Source organism: Centropristis striata, chromosome 7 (assembly GCF_030273125.1).
Source record: "Centropristis striata isolate RG_2023a ecotype Rhode Island chromosome 7, C.striata_1.0, whole genome shotgun sequence".
Classification (NCBI taxonomy): Eukaryota; Metazoa; Chordata; class Actinopteri; order Perciformes; family Serranidae; genus Centropristis; species Centropristis striata.
In genome coordinates, this window is record NC_081523.1 from 21,828,290 (window position 1) to 21,851,459 (window position 23,170).

General features: G+C 39.5%; 1 protein-coding gene across 1 annotated transcript in view; it reads right to left on the reverse strand.

The window, feature by feature from the left end:
* The window catches only part of oxct1a (3-oxoacid CoA transferase 1a), a 51,140-nt gene that overhangs the window by 23,572 nt on the left and 4,398 nt on the right, over positions 1–23,170 (reverse strand). The window contains exons 4-10 of the mRNA XM_059336664.1: positions 17,827–17,962; positions 17,277–17,426; positions 16,510–16,616; positions 15,314–15,374; positions 1,258–1,365; positions 815–929; positions 142–236 (exon numbers count right to left, since the gene is read on the reverse strand). Of these exons, the coding sequence (XP_059192647.1) occupies positions 142–236; positions 815–929; positions 1,258–1,365; positions 15,314–15,374; positions 16,510–16,616; positions 17,277–17,426; positions 17,827–17,962 (772 nt within the window). The remainder of the gene's footprint in view (positions 1–141; positions 237–814; positions 930–1,257; positions 1,366–15,313; positions 15,375–16,509; positions 16,617–17,276; positions 17,427–17,826; positions 17,963–23,170) is intronic.

Consider the following 23,170-nt stretch of genomic DNA (forward strand, 5'->3'; position numbering starts at 1 on the left):
CTGAGTTTAAAAACATTTCACTGCTGCTTAAAAGAACCATCTTCACGCAGGACAGAAAATATGTTGCTTGTTAGCTTGTTTAGTTGAGATTGAACGCACTGAAGCCTGAGATGGAAAAAAAGCTCTCTGTAGGTGTCTTACCAGTCCCAAAATTCCATTTTCACTTTGGAGGTGCACAGTAATGTCTGGTTTTATGAAGTTGCTTGCCAGCATGGGAATACCAATACCAAGGTTGGCTGATTAGGTTGTGTTAAAGATTGTAACTATTACATTGGTGATCATGCCATGATATTCAGATAATACAACATAAGATGAACAGAAATATATAAACAACATTGTTTTTAAAGCTGCTTTAAAAACATGCCCTGCACATCCTCCTTGGGCATTTTGTTGCACTCATCATAACAGTCATGTTGTGTGAATAAGTTAGAATCATTTGTTGATACTGAGATACCAAATATGTCAAGCTGAATTATAGGGTACTGTGAATAATTCCAAAAATTACTGAGTGGCTAATCACAGATAAGACACTCAAAGACTAAGGCTGCTTTCATAAAGAATGAATCCTTTCACAATACCTTGTAAATGTCAAAATCTGACAAAAATATGTATGTGCATAATTTCCCAATGCAATCAACTGCAAAAGCAACAAATATTCATTGTGTGATGAACATAAAGAAAGCAGAGGCAGAAGCAGAAGCTTTCCTTTATTTGCTCACTATTGGCCAACACCTCGCAATTGAGGTAAGTATTGATGAAAACAAAGTTATATGATTTTGTAATGCTCTCTGCTTGTATTCTTTTAAAAGGATACCATACATCCCATCCTCAAACTCCAGAGCAGCACGTCGGATGATCCTTTCCCGAACAATATCCGAGTCCTTCTTTGGTTTGGGTTTCTCTACTTGGCTTTTCTTCACTGTGCGTTTCTGGAACCATACAGAGATATATATGAGGAACAGCAGGACAGCATGTTGAGAGGATATTTCTGGCTGAGTACAAGGACACATATGGATAAGAGCTAGTTTAGTATGTGTGTTTCTGAACAATGCTGGAAATGTAAGAGCCTGCTACAATAGCAGGGTCTGACTCAACACTTGATTGTTATAGGATTAATCATCATTTTTTATTAATTAAACCAAGTTCTGACTGAAGAATGGTTTCCAACAAAGTGATTCACACATAATCCAGAGAGAATGGTTAAATATATATATAATCTCTTCATTCATTCAATCTCTGAAAGGCCCTGTTTTGTACCTCAATCCTTTTCTCATAGCTGCCACCTTGGACAACCCTGTGGACGTAGATGCTCGGTATGTGGATGTCCTCTTCAGCAAATGTCCCAATATCCACCACCTCCTCCACCTACACAGAAACAGAGAGTGATCAGGTCCATCTTCACATATAAAATGTCTCATGTCCATTGAGATTAAAGTTCAGATAAGAAAATCACACGCTGATAGAACTGCGCTACCAGAAAATAAATTTCATAGCTGGGTAGGCAGAGGTTAACAGATTAACTGATAAAGACCAGAAGGCCTTTTTTTATTCTGCTTCTGCAGGATAATCTCAAGCAGTATCCACTGGGGCAGAAAAAGGTTAGCCTACACAGACGTGCCATGGTGTCATATGTACAGGTCTTGCCATAACTTTCTCATTCTGGACAACCATTTTTGACACTTTAACATATATCTGTAATGAGGAAATTTGGTAGTGCTTCAGAGTGAAAAAAATCTGTCTACACCTCTAGCAGAGGCCGTAGCCTTTTTGAAATTATTTTGAACATGGATTCCCCACTGTGAAGAATACAACATGACTCCCCATCCACCCACCCACCAAAGTGATATTTTTGATTGATTTTTTTTTTCTATTTATTTTTATTATTACTTTTTAGATTTAATTTATTTGCAAGTTGTTGTTTTTTCCCCGTTTGTTTGTTTGTTTGTCGTGTGATGCTGTACATGTCAACCTGGCTATGTATGTTAAGTATGTTATGTGTGTGTAACAGAAAACCTATAAAAAAAGTGCCAAAAGCTGCAGTTCCTTGAATGGCCACTTGAAGCTGGTTCCAAAGACCCCCATGTTAAAATGCCCAACATTACAGCAGAAATAAACATGTTTAAAGCCTTGTACAAAAAAATTTATTTCATCTATACACCTAAGGACATGGAAATCCTCAATTATTTTCAGCAACACAGCAGACTTTTTAAATTTGTTTGATTTAAAATCCTAAATTGAGCTACAAACAACAATGCGGGTGACGCATAAGCAGACATTTGCTGTCCAAACATGAGAGAGCTACTGTTGTGGCTTTTATAGGAAAGAGAAGGGTAAATATTTTTGGGAGAAGGTGTTGCAGTTATTCTTTTAGCAACTCCACTGAGTCCACCGAAAGCTGTCTGTGTACCGAAAGCCAGCTTGGCTGACTAAAAACAGAAAGAGGATCATCTGACACACCAAGCCCAGGGAACACAGTTTGATCCTGGGATCAAAGGCGATGGAGAGTAGGGGTTCCTGGAGGAGATTGTTTCGATGTTGGAAGGATTTTGGTCTAACCAAACACAGAGGTTAAAAAAAAACATACAGTTTTTACTCCCCTATATGGAAAACAATGTTTAGCTACCAATCGTTATTCTTAGGTCTATTCCACAAGATCTGGTCTTTTCGAAGATGTTTACATTCCAGCTCAATGTTTTCTCTGGAGCTGCTTTAACATCGGCATCTTATATATACAGTACCCTCATTACACTTTAATGGCATTCAATATGGCAGCATTTTGTAATGCATGTGTCTCAGATATCTCCTGAACAATATATTCCTGATTCTGAATTCTGAGACAGAGTTGCACCACATTTATGTAGAAAGTGTCCCAGAGCGCAAGAAGATTGTACATAAAGGGTTATTTCTGTCTGACTAACCAAACACAGATGGAAATGGCTATTGATTTAAACAGAGTTGGGTCAACATGACTGGGATAGAAATCCTACAATTAACGCACCTGCTCCCTCCTCCTTAGGTAACACAGGAACCTACAGCCTCCACTTATGCAGGTGTTCAGGGACAGCATGTGTGGGCTCCACTTAATCTTGCTGCCCATTTTAGCCTGCTCTTGCTCCTTAAACTCACATGTCAAGCTCATATTTGTAAGCTGTGTTATTAAACAGTGGTCCTTGAGATTTTAAGAGTCAAACAAAGCAGGGAGGGGATAGTGGGGATTGTTTTGAGGACTGCTTTCCTTTATTAAATAGAAGAGACTCCAAGAGGGAGGATGTGCAATTTCCTCCTGAAGATCCTTCAAGAGAGAAAAGCACTTGAAATAACACCAAATTAAATGGGGAAAAAAGGAGAGAGTTATCATCACATCTTTAGGGACCAAGAGGGGACTTAACCACGAGTGAAAACACAATTCCCACCCTCCTTTTTTTTTTTTTACATTTCTGTATTTCACTCCTGTGTAGCTCAGAGTGTAACCTACTTATTCCATTTACATGAGGGGCAAGCAGCCGTTCAGTGCAAATTGAATTGAATCTCCCCTTATCTCCACTTCCTCCCTCAGCACTCAGCGCTGACTGAGAGGAGTCAATGGCTAAGAGTGGATCCCATCTTAGCGTTGTCATGGATACGCAGGCTTTGGTCTGTGGTGAGCTCGGGCCACTCAGGGCTGTAGAGTGATTTTAGACTATTTTTCTGTATCCCTTGGTCGGGTTATGGTAAATCTCTGATGCTCCACGTTGAAAACGAGGCCATGCGAGATGAGATTGGTAGCGCGAGAGAATTGATACAGCAGTCCCACACATCAGCCCACGTCTTTCTCTGGGGGCTCGATCTGTCTTTTGTGAGAATGATGATTTCCATAGACGTCTTCATCAAGCAAGCCTGAGCGCATCACATTATAAAACAGTTACAGTAATGCGACTGGGGGGGGGGGGGGGGATCACTACAAATTTCAAGAATTCAGATGAATTAATTTAATGAACAGCATCAATCAATGAGTTTGATTGATTTTTTTGTCTACTCAATAAAAAAAAAAGTGTCCCTCAAAAACCAAAGGCAACACCTCAGAGATGTGTTTCTCCATGTCCGTTTGTTGGTCTCTCTCACACATGTGCGAACGATCCCGTGTATTGAGCTTGATTTTCAATTAGCCCTCCAAAGCTAAGTCACAGCACAATAACAAGCTCATACAATTTAAATGTGCTGTGTACATAAAAAAGCCTCCGTTCCTTTCATCTAGGTGATGTGTCCCGCCTGCATGCTCAGATGCAGTTCAGACAGGAGGTTCAGCGGACGGGGGGACGGATAAAGCATTAAAATAAAATAATAAAAAGCACACAAGAATAACACACAGACGCACGCACAAATGAGCAGGTGCGTTGAGCGAGCAAACAGGCACACGCACAGACACACACATTGATATTCCTGTATCTGTGGAACGATTTTCACATCAATGAGAGAAGAGCAAGGCATGAAGTGAGCTGGCAGGAGGATAGAGGGAATCAAAGTGCCCTCTGGGGACACGACAAGCCTTTTTTCGAGGGTTTGTGCTTTTTTAGACTGTGAGCTTTGTCAAATCTTGTTAATCTCAAACTGATTAGATCACAATGCGACCAGATTCCTAGAATAAACCGCCATCGGTGGTGTTTCATACAGTGTTTCCACTAGTTATTAAAAAAAGGTAGAAAGAGGCCGTTCTATCATTAATGTTTGCTCAACCAAAATAAAAACAAACAGGGCGACATTTACAGTTTGACCACATTTTCAAGTGCAGGGAGCTAAAACCAATTATGATGAGTAAATGAAAAACAGCAGAATGCTTTCAGACAGGAATTCAGATGCAGCACAGACAACCTTTCAGCACACTCCGAGTAAAGGTATTCATTTGAGTTCATCACAGTCAATCACCAGATGAACACACATGATCATGTGTTTGTGTCTCCAGATTCTATGCACATTATAATTCTGACAGTTAAGCAAAATGATAGTTAACAGCTTTCAGAGGAGACGCTATTATGTTAATTACATCCTTGATAACAAAGGCATAGGGCTGGATGAATGAGGAACATCGTTAATTTGACACTTAAGAGTCTTCCCAGATGAGATTTGTGCCAAAAGATCATTTTTACTCTGATCAGCATCATCGATACACACAGCACATTTAATTGAAATATTGATGTTCATCATCAGTAAAGGTTGTCAAAGGAATTGTTACCTTGATATTTTTTCAATACTGTGTGATTAAAACGATATGATCTCCAATAATCATACATTTGACAGTATCTTAGGTAACGTAGCTTTAAAAACCAACAACAAATAATTAAATGTTAACATGGGGTGACCATTTTATGAAGATGAAACAAATGGGGGGAAAAACTGGTCCTTAAACCTGTGGCTATTAAGGGCTTTTTCCTGTACCAACAGAGTGTGCAGGGTATTCATTTAAATACAATTTGATCTCCTACCATTTATCCTACCATTATTATTTTTTTTGCCATGGTATCAAAAGAGTTATCGTGCATAGTTTTTTTTATACAAGCAATGTATCCAAGTTAAAACATTTAACTTGACTGACAAAAATAGACTAATATATTAAATCTGCATTATCTTTCAGTATGACATTTCAAGTTTCGATTTACAATCTTGAACCAGATTAATAAAACACCTTGACAAACTGAGATATTTCAGACTATAAAAGCTTCACTAGCTCATACTTCATTTTCAGAGCTACCGGAGTTTATATCCATCATGTCTGGGTTTTGTTTGTGCGCGTGTCTTTGTGTGCGTATACTGAAATGCGCCAGTCAGGAGAAAGAGATGGTGTGGCCATGGGCGACAGAGCATGAGGATGACAGCGACACCACACTCTCATTACCCTGTGTATTTATAGCTTCTCCATCTTCCTCCCAGTGTGTGTATGTGTGCGTTTGTGTATGTGGGCACTTGGCCACGCTCCGCTGCCACTTTCGGGGCTCAGCACCAGCTCTATCCTCTAACCCAGAATACTGACAACATGAGCAATCTGTTTCCTCTCGGTGGAAACTTGCCTTCTCCTATGACAGCCTTCATAGTATATAGAAAATGGGCGACAGCCAGCCATTGCAAAAACCTGACTACATCACTGGAACTAAAAATACCTTTTTCTAACGACACATACTGCACACCACAGGACATTGTTTCATATGCATTTGGAAATCCACTCCAGGCTCAAATGCTAATGTTTACATTTCAAAGAACACATAAGCCCCCATGCAATGTGCTTCAGATTCAGATGATAGGCAGTCATCAGGGAACTTTGAACTTCCAGTCAGAGCGTGTAGCATGCAAATTTGCGATTTCAAACGTTCAGTTTGTGCATATGCTCAGCAAATATTGTCTCCCCGCTTTAACTCACTTCGATCATCTCTTTTTATCTGTAGACTCTTTTCCCTTTTCTGTCCCTCTCTTCAATCATTCCAACATTGACCTAGAGTACAGACGATTATTAAACCTTAGCCCTGCAGTCTACCACTGGATTTAGTGAATGTAAGCATTGCACATGAATTTATCTCAATGCAGAACCTGCCCATTACTCCTACTCAAATCAGCGACATCACCCAAACGCTCAGTGTGTGCTTTTACATTCAGGAAGAAGTATAATGAATTGGAGCGAGGCTTTAGCAACATCTTTTTGGCAATGCAGGTGGGCCTATACTGCCAGCAGCTCTCTAAAAAGGTAAGCTGGAAGATACACTAGTTATAAAATATTAATCAGTTTTTCTTGAAGACTGCATCTTCAAATGTTTCAATTATTGCCAGAGAGGCCTGACCTCAGACTACATTCGGTGAAACCACTTTAATCAGACGGCAATTTAAATTTTATGTTTATGATGTGCAGAAATTTAAGCACCAGTGCCAAACTGAGATGGCCAGACAAACAGACAACCTCAATGTTGTTTCCGAGAATTGACACATGAACGTAGAATATTACCAGTCTTATTCCTCAGCCTCAAGATATGTTCATTCATGAGCTCACCTTGGTCATGTTTACTTCTTTCAAGGAAAGACGATCAAGGTCACAACTCATGAATCAATGTCTAGTCTCTGCCAAGCTGACTTATATGTACAGTGTCAATGCTATCAGTGTCTTTGATCTATTTTCTTGCATTACACACACACACACACACACACACACACACACACACACACACACACACACACACACACACACACACGGGATGTCAAAGGCTTTTCTACCCATCTGTCCATTGTTATTTCAGCAATTTGCTGTGGTTGTAGCCTGGCCAGCCCTGCAATTACAACCATTTGCACTGGAGAGTTTTCAGCTCAAAGTCAAAAAAGTGACACAACACTGAGGACAATGTTAACTTTGTCACATACTATAGTGTGTCAAAATGAGGACTCCGTAGTGTGCAATGCCTTTGTTGAGATACTGCTTTAAAACAAAGTGTCATGACTATACAGCGCCATAAGGATTTTTATAAAAAATACATTAAAAGCCATGTAACCTCCTTGTAAACACAAATCCAATTAAAGCAAAGCTACAGATAATTTGGTCTGTACTCATCTCTCCCTACAACTTGTGCAAAAAAACACCCATTGCACATCTTATGGACACACAGTTAACCTCTTTAGGCAGGAAATGAACGGGAAAATTACTGGATATATTTATCTGCCAACAGTATCTTGAGTAATGGAATTAGTCGAGTCAAGAACAAGGAAAGAAAACTCATCAAGGCATAGACATGCTGTAAAATAGCATGAAAAAATGTGGGCTGTGATAAATAATTAAAATTCCAGCAGGGAGAAAACGAAGCATTACACATCACAATGATAACATTCCAAGGCCAAACATTCAAGTTAAAAAAAAAAAGTTAGCTATTTTTGTTTTAACACAACTGTACAGTGGGAAGCTAAGGCTGAACCCCTGGGGGGTGGAGGTCATTTACATCCAATTAGACCTCTAGCTTAGTTAAGAGAACAAAAAATCCTGACAAATGAATTCTATTAATTCATGCATGACTGGTTGGCTGTTTGTGCACACCAACACCCACGCCACTATATTTCATTGCCACAGTAACAGAATACAGTTGAGTAATTTACTGTGACTGATAATCGAACAACAGCAGAAACCACAGCTTTGATTCAGTCTCTGGTGTATTGTATCCCACAATGCAACAGGGGCCTTTCACTGTTACTGCGATAAGGGAATAACTGGACGAGCTGGATACTGTGAAACATTCAACAATTGAATAGCAGGGTTTGGTTGCCTAGTAACCATGGCAGGAGCTGGTGATGATCTGGTAATTTTCAAAGTGCTTTTGTGTTATCTCGTTTTCTGACGCCCTTCCTGCTTTGTGTAGTTTAGATTCACTTTACAAAAAAAAAAGTGGATATATGTTTTAAGATCCAGATAGGGACTTCAATGAAGTGCCAGGGATCACTGACCTGATGGAATAAAGCTGGGTATCGTCAACGTTTGATTTCTTAATAATGGCACATGTATGGAAGATTATATGATGAACCATGTTGTAATGTGTAATACAATATAGCTGAATGTTAATCCATTTATCTTGAACATGAACAATGTGGAGTCTTTTGCCGGACGGGGAGCCAGATGGTAACAACTGCACAGACTATTGGGAGATCATTTAAATTTGTTTCCAAGAATTTGCTATTCATGTTATATACCACTTACAGATAAGGATATAAAGCTCAATTTAGATCATCTATAGTGCATGGTCTAAAGTGCAAGGCGCAAGTGCATTTATCGCACATACAACTCACTTTTTTCTAGCAACATGGCATACAAATCTGGAGGCAAAGTTAGGCTAAGAGATTGTATTTAGTCAATTAGTCACAGCTGTGTTTTGGGCATAACATGTGTCAACATCTCCCATTCCCATTAAAAGCAAGTAGTGCCTGATCCGTCCAGTGGAATTAATTAATTTCTCACATTTACAGACCTGCACCCACCCACATGCGGCACAGTGGACGGCAGCTCTGCTCTCTGCTATGTTCACATTGTAATTAATATGATCCTTAATAATAATGTATTATTTCCCCTCCCTAACTGAATCGCTAGTAATCAGAATGTTTTTTTTCCTCTTCTCGACCCACAGTGCCTGTAATCTAACTGTTACTGTTGTATCCTGTGTGTAACAAGCAGAATGTACATGTGTTGTTAACCCTGTGCGCCCTTTAAATAGCAGGAATATACTGCACCATTGACTTTAGACCAGCTTTTTGTTGGTCAATCCTGTAATCACTTTATGCTGCCTCAAAGTAGCAATGCATCAACAATGTGCCTGACCACCACTCATTTTAGGACCGACAGATGGACAGTACATTTGCTGCTTACGCAACGTAGACTCTGGGAATGAAAATGGAAACGCAATGGCAGTTACCCTGCACTGTGTGCTGCTTTGCGCTGGGTTGAACATTATGGAAGAATTATCCTATCTTTAGTCAAGAGCGTAGATTTTCAGTTTGAGAGCATAATTTGTCTTTCTCATGCTCAGATTTGTTCTCCTCTTGCTCACATTTTGCGCTCGCACTCAGATTTCTGCTGCTTTCTTTCAAAATGTGTGCGTGCACTTAAAAACCACATGCTTGTGCTCACATTTCTTCTTCTTGGACACAAACATTTCGCTCGCACTCAAATATGTCCTGTGCGCGCTCAAATCTAAAGTCTACGCGCTCGGATCTCAACTCTGCGCTCTCAAAATTTTTGTGCTCATATATAGCGGGCCTTCATTGTAACATGTACAACGAAAGTACAATAATTGGCAACGTATGATCGTACCAGCGGCAGGTCGGCACACATAATGATGCGCGAGCTGAAGGGAATCCCCGCTGACGTCACTTCATTCATAATGAGTTGCTGTCCCTAGTGCCGACAAAGGCCCGCTATATATGTTGATAAGTACGAGTGTCAAAATGATTACTGTACGGTTATTGAAACTACTGTATATGATCGATGTGTTTTGAGTTGTCGCAACATTTAGCAATGAACTTACTTGAGGTCTTTGGCCATCCATCTGTCTCCCATTCATTCGCTGCCGCGCTCCGAATCCTGCTCAAAGTCTTCTTCTTGTGAAAGCATTACCAACATTAGCCTAATTATGCGCCCCCTGGCTTTGACCGCGTAAATAGGACGGTGATACACTGCATTACACGCACCAATGTTATCCTCAAATCATTATCATCATCATAGTGTATTTTTCATTATACCTTTTTAATCACGTAGCCAAGTCTATTTACCCATCATCTCTTGTTAAACGTTTCAATAAGAGAATCAGCTGGTTACACGGATTGTATTACTGTTACATTAATTTATCAATTAAAATTTTAAATCATAATAACACATGCAGCAAGAGTGCAGCGGATGGGATGCCAACCGGCGACCCATGGTTTAAAATGCAACAGATGAGAGTGTACTTCACCACTGGACTATCGTAACACCGCTATACTGCCTAAAAAAAGATATATATATATATATATATACATATATATATATATATATACAAATAATAATAAAAAAATATATAAATAAATATAAATATATATATATAATCTAAACTACGATAACTCCTTTAGGACTACTTAAGATTAATTCTACATAAATATGCTGCGTCTTAAATAGGTGACGATTCAAATAGCTGGCTAATATGGTAAATTGGTGTATTTTAAGAGAGAAGCAGTTTTACAAACAGACCATATACCCGCCCCTCCGGAGCACTCAAAAGGGCGAGGGAACGCACCTAAGACGGGGCCACTATCTAGCTGTCTCCCTATTGGCTGGTGAAACACACTATTTTAAGCGCAGGGCGGGACATCGTTCAGTCTGAGCAGACACCTCAACCTGAGAGGACGTGCGTGTTCTGAGTCCGAGCACAAAAGTTTTGAGAGCGCAGAGTTGAGATCTGAGCGCGTAGACTTTAGATTTGAGCGCGCACAGGACATATTTGAGTGCGAGCGAAATGTTTGTGTCCAAGAAGAAGAAATGTGAGCACAAGCATGTGGTTTTTAAGTGCACGCACACATTTTGAAAGAAAGCAGCAGAAATCTGAGTGCGAGCGCAAAATGCGAGCAAGAGGAGAACAAATCTGAGCACGAGAAAGACAAATTATGCTCTCAAACTGAAAATCTACGCTCTTGAATAAAGATAGGATAATTCTTCCATAGAACATAGGGCTCAAAAAGCATATTTACACTTAAATTATTTTTAAAGAGCAAAGCCACAATACTGTGGCACACATTAAGTGCAAATGAAGAGCTTGCAGATTGAGTAAAATACTTGGACTTGAGACTGTCATCTCATTCTGCAAGTGAAGAGTTTAAGCACCAGTAATTCAAACAGCCATTAGAGAGGAGTGGGTTAGTTAAACAAAATTTTATTCAAGAGGCTAATGGGCACCAGCTTTTGCCATGTGTCAAGAAGAATCTGCTCAGTATTTATGGAACTCACTTTGACACACTTCAATGTGGTGATAATCTATGATCTGACATCATACTGAGAAGGAGATTTGGGGGTTTCCTTGCCACTGACGGGGGGACTTCATTTCAACATTGCTGATGTATTTCAAAGACAAAACTTAAATCAATCCTGACCATCTAATCTGGTCTGAATCTAATCAACCTATTCCTTCTGGACTTGTTATAACCGTTATCTTACTGGCTGCCCTTTCACTGACACTGAAAAGTGCATAATCTTTATTCCACCCAATTTCCCCTAGTCCTGCCACAATGTCCTGACATTTTTTGCCCTTTGATAACAATGAATTGCTTTGACCCTGAACAGCTTGAACCTACCTGGTTGTGTATAGGCCACAGAGAAAGAAATCTGGTACAGCAAACAAGCAGCTTGCTGTGCAACATGATAGTCAGAGAGCTTGCCGCACACTGGCCTGAGCTTCCAAGCTGAGCTGCGAGTTCAATGAATAGCTTCAAAAACCTCTGTCCCAGCCTTCACCAGTGCACCAAGGCAGCAGGGTCAATATTGACAGCATATCACCAGATTTATGACTGAGCAGCCACTGAATCCTAAAGATACATTTATTTTCAGAGAGTCTGTAATTGCTTCATTATCAGAGATAAAAGGTTCTTAATGGGTTTTGCAATACAGGTCTATCATTTTATTGTCACTGATAAGTAGGCTTGTCATAGATAATGTTCATATGTTACCTGCACTGCCATAAAAAGGGCACCATAAGAGAAATATGGCGGATACAATCTGACAAATCGCCTGATAGAAGGATATGACAGTGTTCGGGCAGCTATAATAGGACTTTAGTACTTAAAGGCCCCCTCAAGACATATTGTAAAGTAAGTTAAAAAAAAGAATGTTTTGTTTCACATAGTTTTCCCACAGTAACAGTAAAAAAACCTAAAAGTGACTAGAAGCACATCTACTCTTTTTTTCCCCCCACACTGAAAAATTACAGGAAACATACAGTGGTCAGTTTTGCACAAAAATGGGTGACTAGCAGACATATCAGAATGGAACATGTATTTAGCATCTCTATGGTTTTTGTTAGCTTGTAGCTGCTCAGATGTTACAGTGTGTTCTCACTTTCTGTACTGAAAAGTCTCCTCTGCACCAGAGGTTTCAGGTTCCTTTTATGGCTTTTGCATATTAGACAATGATTGGCTTTTGAAGTGACATACCAAATCTAGCTTCCCCCGGTGTACGTTTGATTTTAGGGAAGTGCAAAGACATCTCGCCCTAACAAGCTTTTCATAGATACAAGTTAGTATAGACAAGGTCAGGCATTTTAGGGGACATAAACATAAAAACAGGTTGTTGTTTTTTTGTCTTGTTTTTTACAGTGTGGGGGTTATTCAAACATAATGACTTTCATCACTTCAAAGACACATTGCAGATACCATTTCATTTTAAACTTGATACTTATTGTATGCATTTTACATCAGGATACATGTTTATTTATTATTATATGATAGAAATTTGGAGTGTATCTCTTACAAATGAGAAGGAGAGTTCATGTTTTAATTTCTGCCGTTATATTTTCAAAAGTAAAAAAACAAGTTAATAACCACAGAATGTAAGGAAGGCAGTTTTGAAATGTATTCAATCCAAATGTCACATTTTAACATTACAGTTTGATACCATTTGTCAGACTGCAGCACAATTTACAATGAATCCCCTACCAGATAGACCCATTTGGTTGATCTGCAGATGACAAGTGCCTGACAGGGCTATTTGTTATTAGAAGATGGCATGAAAAAAGGAGTGAAATCTTCAAAAGACCAGGCTGACACTGACACAGTTGTTTGACAGAGGCTGGTTTTAGTGTTGGAAAGAAACATAAAATTGCATTTTAAAAAATGGAATTATTAAAGCTCAGATGCAAATGCAGGGCTTTGCTTTCCAAAATAAGATGATCCGTGTCAGCCTCTGGAACGGGTTTTGGGTGATTGAGACAAATTATAATGACATGTCTTTACACTACACACCTATGTCTATTACCCCATGAAAAGCCAATATATACTGTGTCCTTGTTTGTGAAATTAAGCCAAGCAATTATTTCTGAGTACATGCGAGTTTTCAAAAGCTATTTGTGTTTATAACTTTTCCCTTGTTAACTGAATTATGAAAGGTGCATCCTGGAAGCTCGTGATACAGTGGGATCTAAATCTTGCTTTCAACTTGTCATCCCCCCCTCTCTCTCCGTCTCTCTCTTTCCTATCATTCCTGCCACTCCCCACTGTATGCAAGTAGAAATGCCAAAAAACAATCTTAGAAATGCACCTGGGAGTTGGGGAAAGAAAACCCTTCTTCTGCTCAGTCCAAATGCAGCCTGGGTCTCTAAACCCATTAAGCAATTGTTTCATCCTCTCCACTCAACAAAAACACCCCAAGAAGATGATTCTGGGTGTGGAAAGGTTGAAGCAGACGTCACAGTATTAAATCCAACCAATTATGTGTGCAATTCATAAAGCTGCTCTCTAAGTAAAGCTGCATTATCATTCATGTCACAACATCACAACTCCAGCAGACGTCACACACGCAGACACATTTTTTTGGTGGCATCACTGCTGCCAGAGCGACTACAATTCAGTGACTATGCCTTGAGGAGAAATTTGGCATTTTCTATTATACCATAGCACTGATTTTCCATTATTCATTGGTATCCATCATGTCACTGGCATTGTCAACACACAGGCTTAAAATTAATAATAATACCTGTGATCATTACCACTATAAACATATTTTTTTGTGATAAAATTGGCCATTAAGCCCCCACAGCAGCTCTACAGTGAGGAAATGTACTTTCCCCATTTGGTCCCAGACATTTCTAATCAACAGAAGACTAAATCTCAGGCCCAGAGACCGTGGAATAATTGAAAATGTGCTTTGTGGAAACCTGTTAGATTTACGAGAGACCCTTTGCTACCAATTTATTTCCAGAAAGCGACTGTGTTTTATGGTTTTCACACACACAGTTTTTCTCCCCACTGCTCTCTTAATCAAACGGTGTCTATATGGGAGGTGTGAAGCTGTTTGTGTGTTAGAGGAGTGGAGCGAGAGAGAGGTAGGCACACACATTCTGTATACACACACACACGCTGAGGGAAAAGATGAGCGCTCATATTTCTAGACGGTGAAATGTTAGACGAGTGGGTAACCAGACAGATAGAATGACACTAGGTTATAACACAGAGAGCAGAGATAGCAGGACTTTCTCACTTCATCTTTAGCTGTACAGATTGAGGTTAAGCTCTTTAAACTTCTAATCTCTTAATAATATCTGAGGTCTGAGAGTTACATTCAGAGGAATATAAACTATTCCCAATGCAAGGTGATGTTTTCAGCCCACGAGCATATATCACCTGGCCTTACACCTGTAAGACGGCCGTCTCTCATTTCTGCTCACGACCTTGAGTGTAGAAAAGGGACTTTACTTTTTTTCTACCTTGTCCTTTGAGGGTGGTTTGATAGCATCTATCTGATGATGACTGTGCTCTTTTGCTCTTCTGCTAAGGGCTGTATAGGAGAGTACTGGCTTTGTGTGGTTGGGTTATTTTGGATGTTTATAGCATGATATGGAGTATTTGGAGATTTGATTCAAAGTGTTGTTCTTTTTCCATTATTTACAGTCTGGAGGGCCGATTTCATCTGTGAGGGTCAAAATAACTAAATTCGTAGAAAATTAAAGTCTAAATAATGCATAAAAACCATTAAAAAGGGAGGCTGACGTCTTATATGGTGAATTATTTTATAATTGTGAGCCAGTGGACGTGTTCCAGTCAGACAACCTCTTTACAAGTGAATCAGTGTGTTGTCAGAAATGCATACCTCTACAATGGTGGTTTTGGCTGCCTTGCACATAGGTTGGTTGAAGTTCCTGGCAGTTTTCCTGACAAAGAAGAGCAAAAAAAAAAAAGGTATGAAAACAAATTATACATAATAATAATTCCACCAAAAGCAAATACAAGCAAGTAAACTCAGTGCGACATCCAATATGTAATATCCAGTATAACCTACAAGTTTACTGGAAGACACTGCTCTCTTGTGGAGAAAGGCTTTACTACATCTATTCATTTTTGCATGCATCAGGTTGCTGCAAATTACCAAACTGATGCCAGATGAAGGGGTCAACACCCAATTTAGATTGTGCTGTAACTAATAAGGATATCCATCAACAGATCTAACTGGTAATTTATTATCAGGGATGCGTTTGGCAAAGGTCAAAAAGCAGGAAAATATGAATCTTTCTGCTTCACCACTTATAAGGCTCAATATTAAGCCGTTTCATGTTTGTGGAGGGAAACCTGGAGGTTCTGCCTCAAGAAATGTTTTCACTTTAAACCGTGTAATTTCATATATTTTCTATTATTGTTACTAAAATAGATAATGTCCAAAAAGCTTAAGTATAAGACTTGCTATAGTTAAATAATTTGTTTTATTATTCACACAAATCACATCCGTCCTCTAAGCATTTAACCATGGAAGTGTTTGGCCTGTAAAATCATATTATGTAAAATCGAAATAAACGATTTTGGGGAACACTCTTGCAGTTATCAGGGCAGACGAAGATTTTCCTCACCTTGAGTTGCGACCATGTATATTGTTGAACTGGAACTAAATAAGGAATGGCCAGTAATGGTCCTATATCTATCCTCAAATGAGTGTGCTGTCTGATTATTTTAAATTATTCAGACAGCACACTCATTTGAGGATAGCTGTTACAGACTAACAACTTACTGCAAATAATCATTCCATTCAGTACACACCTCAAATATCTTATCAACACTAAGGCCAAGGTTCTTAATAATTTAATTGCTTAGAACATCTTTTCTAAAAACCTCTCACCACATGACACCAGGAGCATGTTCAGATTGTTGTGCAAACATAACCTAGGTGATTAAGACTCGGCTGATGTGCTCTGACGCAGGAAATAGCTGAATCCTGAACTCGAGATACTGGTATTGCCACAATATAGCAGGGCTGTGCTAATGATATGTGACCAGCAGAAATTCCTGTTCAGGTACCTGAAAATAATGTTTCCAGCCTTGTCAGCTTTCCATGCCTTTACCAGTGCAAAGTCTCCAGTAATGGCCTTTTCCATGATGTAGTGTCTGCCATTGAACTCCCGCACCTGGACAATGACAATACAGTTGAAGGGGTGAGTGGCACTGGATGCAGTCAAGGACAAACATGGTGATCTCTTTTAGTGCATTATCACACTTGGCCCAGATACATGACCCCAGACCTAGATTAGTCATTACTGCTCAAACATTCACTGCTAAGCATTACGCCATCTGGTCACAGCATTGTTTTTGTAAAAGTGAAGAACTTTAGATGTTTCTCATTATTTAAAGCAGGATCTCCGGAGTTGCCACAGACAAAACTGTTGAATTTTTAACAATGCAGACTTCATACAGACGTGAATTCATAAATTCAAATTATAAATGTAAATACATTGCAGTTGCCAGTCCCCCTTAAGCGGCTATGATCATGTCATGCCTATACTGATGATTTGTTCAACCCACGCCTTAATGCATCTTCCACTATATGAAGAAGTTGGCTTTCACTTGAGACGAGAACAACAGCACACCACATCCAACACAAATAATGGTTGGGCCATTATGAAGTGGATTCAAGACCACTTTTATGTACCGCACACAAGTCTGATTGCAGCACTCAGCCGACCAAACAAAGCAGCTAAGGGTCTGAAAAAATATCTGCAGTTTTAAAGCAAAAGAAAGTTTGCACTGACTCCATGATGCACCTGATAGCATGACTACAACACTCTCACCTCTCTCTTGTCGCTGGCGATGGCAATGCTACCGTCTTTGTTGTATTTAATAGGAGAGCCTCCCTCTTGGATCAGTGTGCCATAGCCGGTGGCTGTGAAGAAGGCTGGAACTCCTGCACCACCAGCCCTGATCCTCTCTGCAAGAGTTCCCTGTGGGAAAAAGGGGGTCAGATTAAAGAAGAGTGTGACTTAAAAACATCCACTGCATGCCTTTGTTGTTGCCCAGTATATAATATATATAGTCATGGAAAAAAATATTAGATCACCCCGTTTCTTCAATTTATTGTTCATTTTAATGCCTGGTACAACTAAAGGTACATTTGTTTGGACAAATATAATGATAATGACAAAAATAGCTAATGAGAGTTTAATTTAAGAGCTGACATCTAGCCTTTTTCCATGGTTGTCTTGATAATGATTTTGGTTATTATATAAATAATATGAATGATAATTTGGATGCTGGAATTTAAAATGTCATGACTGCGGCATCAGTTTTTTAATTTTTGGGAAAATGCATGTAAAAACCTTTCCATATGTTTTGTTGACTAACCTGTGGCGTCAGTTCCACCTCTAGCTCCCCTGTCAGATACTGTCGCTCAAACTCTGCATTCTCCCCGACGTATGAGGAGATCATCCTTTTGATCTGCTTTGTCTTTAGCAGCAGGCCCAGCCCAAAGTTATCCACTCTGGAGAAAACAAACAGATAGCATCATGAACCTTTAAATGGGTACAATTAGGCTGCATTATATTGAACAAATACCAAGACATAGAAGTGTGGCTTTCTACTTGAATTTTCGAAATGCACATAGAAAACCATGCTTCACAAGTAAAAGTTAAAATCAGAAAAAGAAGCAGATGCTTGTTTATATACGGATATCTAAAGGTGCATCTATTATTTAAGGGTGCAAATATGTACACATTCAATTATTTTTGTGTCTCATATAGTATTTGTTGAGATTTGTTGTCACTTTGAAGTTGTTTTTTTTTGTTTATCGATGATTTTAAAATATCCTAATTATGTCCACAGATGCAGGTTCTCCACTACTTAAGTCTTATTTGTCCATGCTCTGACTGAGAATGTCCTGACTTTCTACAGTTTCTAATATTCACAACACTCACATTTCCATAAATCCCCAGAGAGGTTACTCAAGGTTGTGATTGCCCCAGCCAAGTGATACCACTCCTGTGTTCTTCAAGATACACAACCCATTCACACCCGTACTGATAGACCATGAAAACTGACACAGCTGCATGGCCCGGAGTCACCACTGAAACATTTGTGAGCATCTCTTTGTGCATTGTCTGAGAAAACTGCACAGAATGTTTTTTATTTATCAGTACAAAATGTATTTAGAGAGGGGACCTAATTGATTGAAACATTCCAGTGGGGTCTCAAGTCTGGGTTACTGTCCGTTACTACTCCTTTTTAACGGTCTGTGACTAAATGAAGTTATTGTGTTACTTGTTGAAATACTCATGGAATGGGTATATGAGATGAGTGACTTTGTGTGGCTGGTTAGTCATTAACTTATAAAAGGTACAATCTTCATAAAACGTTTTAAAACATATAAAAAGGATTGTCTTGTGATTCATGATAAAAGAAAATCCTATCAAACATAGTATCATCTTTTATTTCCCACCCTGTGTGATTACAGGCAATAACTGCTCTGAGAACAACTTAACCTTATTTAACTTCAACAACATCAAGGCAAAACTATTCCAATGACCAGCATAATAAAATGTAAAAACAAAATAAAGTTGCTTATTCCCTCTATTGCTGTCTCTGCTCCTACTACTCTACTAGCCAACACAAAGAGAAGGTTGTCCTTCTTTTCTGAGAATCAGGAACTACTGCTTTGTCTTTAAATCTGATCTCAGGTCAGCTGACAATATATCTAGGCCATGTGCTCTCAGAATACCAAAAACAGATGACTCTGAAAAGCACCCTGTCACACACACCACTCGTAGGCAGTCTATGTAAAAGAGATTAGCCTGATTGACTACTGCTATGATTTTCTGATCCTGTGTGTGTGTGTGTGTGTGTGTAAGCATGATAACTTTAAGTGGGTGGACTCTCCTGTCAGGGGAACACAATATAGAATCTAAATGCAAGCTTTCCAAGGTAAACGCTCACTGATCAGAGCAGCGTCCAATATTGAACACAGTTTTGGCCTTTTATACAGAATCTATGCTGTTTGTGTGATATTACTGAATCAGTTGATTAAAGAATGAATGTAAAGCTACAGGGGGTGCAGCTCTGTTACAGCTCAATATTCTCCTCTTGTATACAGCTGAATCCCTCTCATCTCGTATTACAGTGCACAAAGAGCCCACTGTGCCAGTGTTCAAGACGTTTCCCATAATGCTTCACATTTCAAAGAGCTGAACTTTATGTACCCAGTGGTATTGTTAATCATTACTGTTTAGAGACAAAGAGACACAGACCATATTTTAGGACCCTCCTAATTCAGACTTGTATAGATGACATTGCAACTAGGGAGCAATTCAGAAACCAAATTTACACTTACTTCTCTCACTGCTACCAAAAATAGGTCAACAATGTCTATTGTACAAAGTATACAATCTCCATTGATGATTGGGATTATTTTCCTTTTATTCATACCAGAATTCAATCTTCCCATTGTGCCAACATATCAAACACACTCCCCTCACTTTTTGTGCTGAGGTTCATTTAGGGAAACACCTCTATTTGCTTATATTGACCTCCATATTTCTACTATTAGACATGTGCACCAAGATTTACATTACAGCAGTCTGTGTTGAGATAAATTGTGTTTCTGTAAGTGCTCCTATCAATAAAGAATGCCCTTTCCATTTTCATATCTGCAAATTTTCCTTATGTCTAAGATAGAACAAGTAAAACATAGTTGAAAATCAAGTTCTGGAGACTTGAAGAGGGTTAACAACCCATCCAGCCATTTAAGAAGAAGCAAGCGAGGAGTTTTAAGCGTTCGGAATCTTCTCTCTAAAATTAAGTGTTACATAACTACTTATTTCCCCTTCCAGCTCTCTTCCCTACAGAGCAAGGAAAAACAGACACACTTCAGCTGTGACCAAGAAAACGGTGTATATACAGTAAGAGTATACACAGTTCTGGTAGCTTTTATAAAACAAGAATAACCAAACAGTCACGTGTAGCTCATTCCTACTAACATAAATGTATCTCTCATATTTCATGTATCCCCCTCTTGTTGCAATTCAAGCCAGATGCAAGTCATGTAGTCACGGGTACTGTATGTACTAACGGTCCTGTTAAATAAATGTGAAGACTTCATGTCGAAGGCACAAAAAGTTCCACTGTGTTGGAACCGACTCAGAAACTACACAAAAGAGATAATATGGACACTAATGTCCGCAAAGGAAAAAATGTCGAGGAGTAATAATTGTTCAGACAGATGTCCTGGCTCAAACTAATGTTTTGAGTATCTGTTCCAAGATCAATATTCCCCAAAACTCAAAGTCCACGAGAAAAGTCTAGCGAAGAGTAACTTCTGTGTGTGACACACACTAACACAATTCGTAGGACAGTGTTTTTTCTGGCTAAAACAACTACTGGCAGAGAGAACTGTACTCAAACAGTCTGTGCAGAGACTTTGAAGCCATTTGATCTTCTCAATGCAGAAACTACAATAAGAATCACTGTGTGCCACAACTTATGTTATTCTATACCTCAATTTTGCAGTTTTGTCCACATAGAAAAGGTCTTTTCAGAGTTCAGTGAGACTGCATATTACTGCAGGAAGTGTATACTGCTATTATACTAGCTTATCCTTACTGCTGGCCCAGGTGAAAAATAAATAAATAAAAATATCATCTACCCTTTTATCAATACCAATCCAAGCACAGTTGTGCAACTGGGGTGCACCGATTGCAATTTTCTGGCCGATCACCGATCACTGATTTTTAAAAAGCCTGACCTGCCGATTCTGATTTTTTTACATACACCTTCAATGTTCGAATATTCAAATAGTCATTAAATCGTAAAAAAATCGAACAGTTCATCATATCTGGAATAAAAAAAAAGTCGTATTACTGGTGCCTTCCACACGGGGGCAGCGTAGCAATTGATGATATAGTGTGCGGCTAGATGCCAAGCTGTAGAAGAAGAAACAGGAGAGGGTTTTCCACAGCGGGACCTATTTTATACCATAGACATATATGTCTATGTTTTATACAGTCTATGGGCGGGACAAGTTAGCCCCCCGAGGGATTTAGAGACTCCGGAAGTGATGTTATGTATGGTTTTCACGGTCGCTAACTGTGCACAACGTCACCAGCTGAAAGCAGCATGGCTAATTATGCATAGAGTCTCCGCTGATCATAAACATAGTGGGCCTCATTCATGAAACGTTAGTAGATTTGTGCGTAGATTTGCACATAAAAGCCTACGCTACTAAAAACCTACTCCGGATTCATGAACGCTGCGGGAAACTCAGATCTGATCGTAAACACGTGTGTATGATCATGAATGCCAATCCATCGTAAGGTGGCAGCGCGCTCCCGGTAATCAGCAATTAGCATGAACCCCGCCCATGAATTGCTAATGACCACCATATAAGGAGGTGTGTAGAGGCATCCTGTCAACCTGTCAGTCATGGCACAAAGAAAAAAAGAACGAGAAAGAAAAAAGAATTTTTCCGAAGCGGAGATTGAAGTTATTTTGGGAGAAGTGGAGTCCAAAAAATTTTTTTATTTTCATCTGTTAGTAGTGGTGTGACAGGGACAGGCAAAGCGAAAGCGTGGAGGGAGGTGACGGACGCAGTAAATGTGGTTTCTGTAGTGCAAAGAACTACGTCCGAGGTTAAACGTAAATGGTTTGACATTAAACTTGCTGCAAAGAAACGCATTAGCGCACACAAAAAAAGTACATCTGCCACAGGAGGAGGACGCTCAGAGTCCAAATACCCCGTTGGTGCGCTCTACAACGGCCCGAGTAGCCGCGTGCGCCTCATTGTATGCTCCTGTGGTGTCTGCGGGCTGGCCAGTGGGGTCATAAGCCACGGCGTCAGTGGGTAACCCCTATCCCCTATGGATATAGAAAGGTAAGTCCATATATAACACACACATGTGATTATGCAGGCTATATTCTTACCAATGAGCCAGCCGTCTCTCACAGCTCCATCCTCCAAACGCGTGCCAACTGCGCAATTACGCAGGATGAATGCGTCATGCGTCCCACTGGGCCACCGTGCCACAACATTTAACAACACACACTTTGCGTCACAGATCAGTTGCACATTCACGGAATGAAAGTTTTTCCGGTTAATGTAAGCAAATGCATCACCGGATGGAGCCTTGATGCGTACGCGTGTGCAGTCTATGGCACCGATAACACCTGGCATGTTTGCAACTGCGCTGAACCCCTGCATTACTTCTGTCTGCCGTTGTGCGCCGTATGGAAATTGGATATACTCTGGCATTAATTTAATGATACCTCTGAGAACTGCAGGCAGGATGCGTCAATTTACATAGATAATTCACAATTATGAGTTTAATCTGAATCTTAATCCCGCCAATTGCCAACTAATTTAACTAAATGTGTTATATTTTTAATCGTTTGCCATTTTTATATCACATGTTTCAAAGGCATCTGCGTATTGTGTACATAACAGAACGCATTATGAATTAAAATTGTAATTTCCAACAGTGACGAGCATTATTTATATGCGTTCTTAAATTTACACAAGCACTACGTGTGGTCAGCAGCATGTGTAGATTTTGTTAGTAGCTACGAAAAGATCGGAGCTACTAAAATATTGATGAATGCGGAGATGCACGTAAATTTCCGTCTGCGAACGGTTTACACACAAATTCGTTCTGCTCACGTTTCATGAATGAGGCCCAGTGATCGTAAATTAACCAGCATCGCTAAC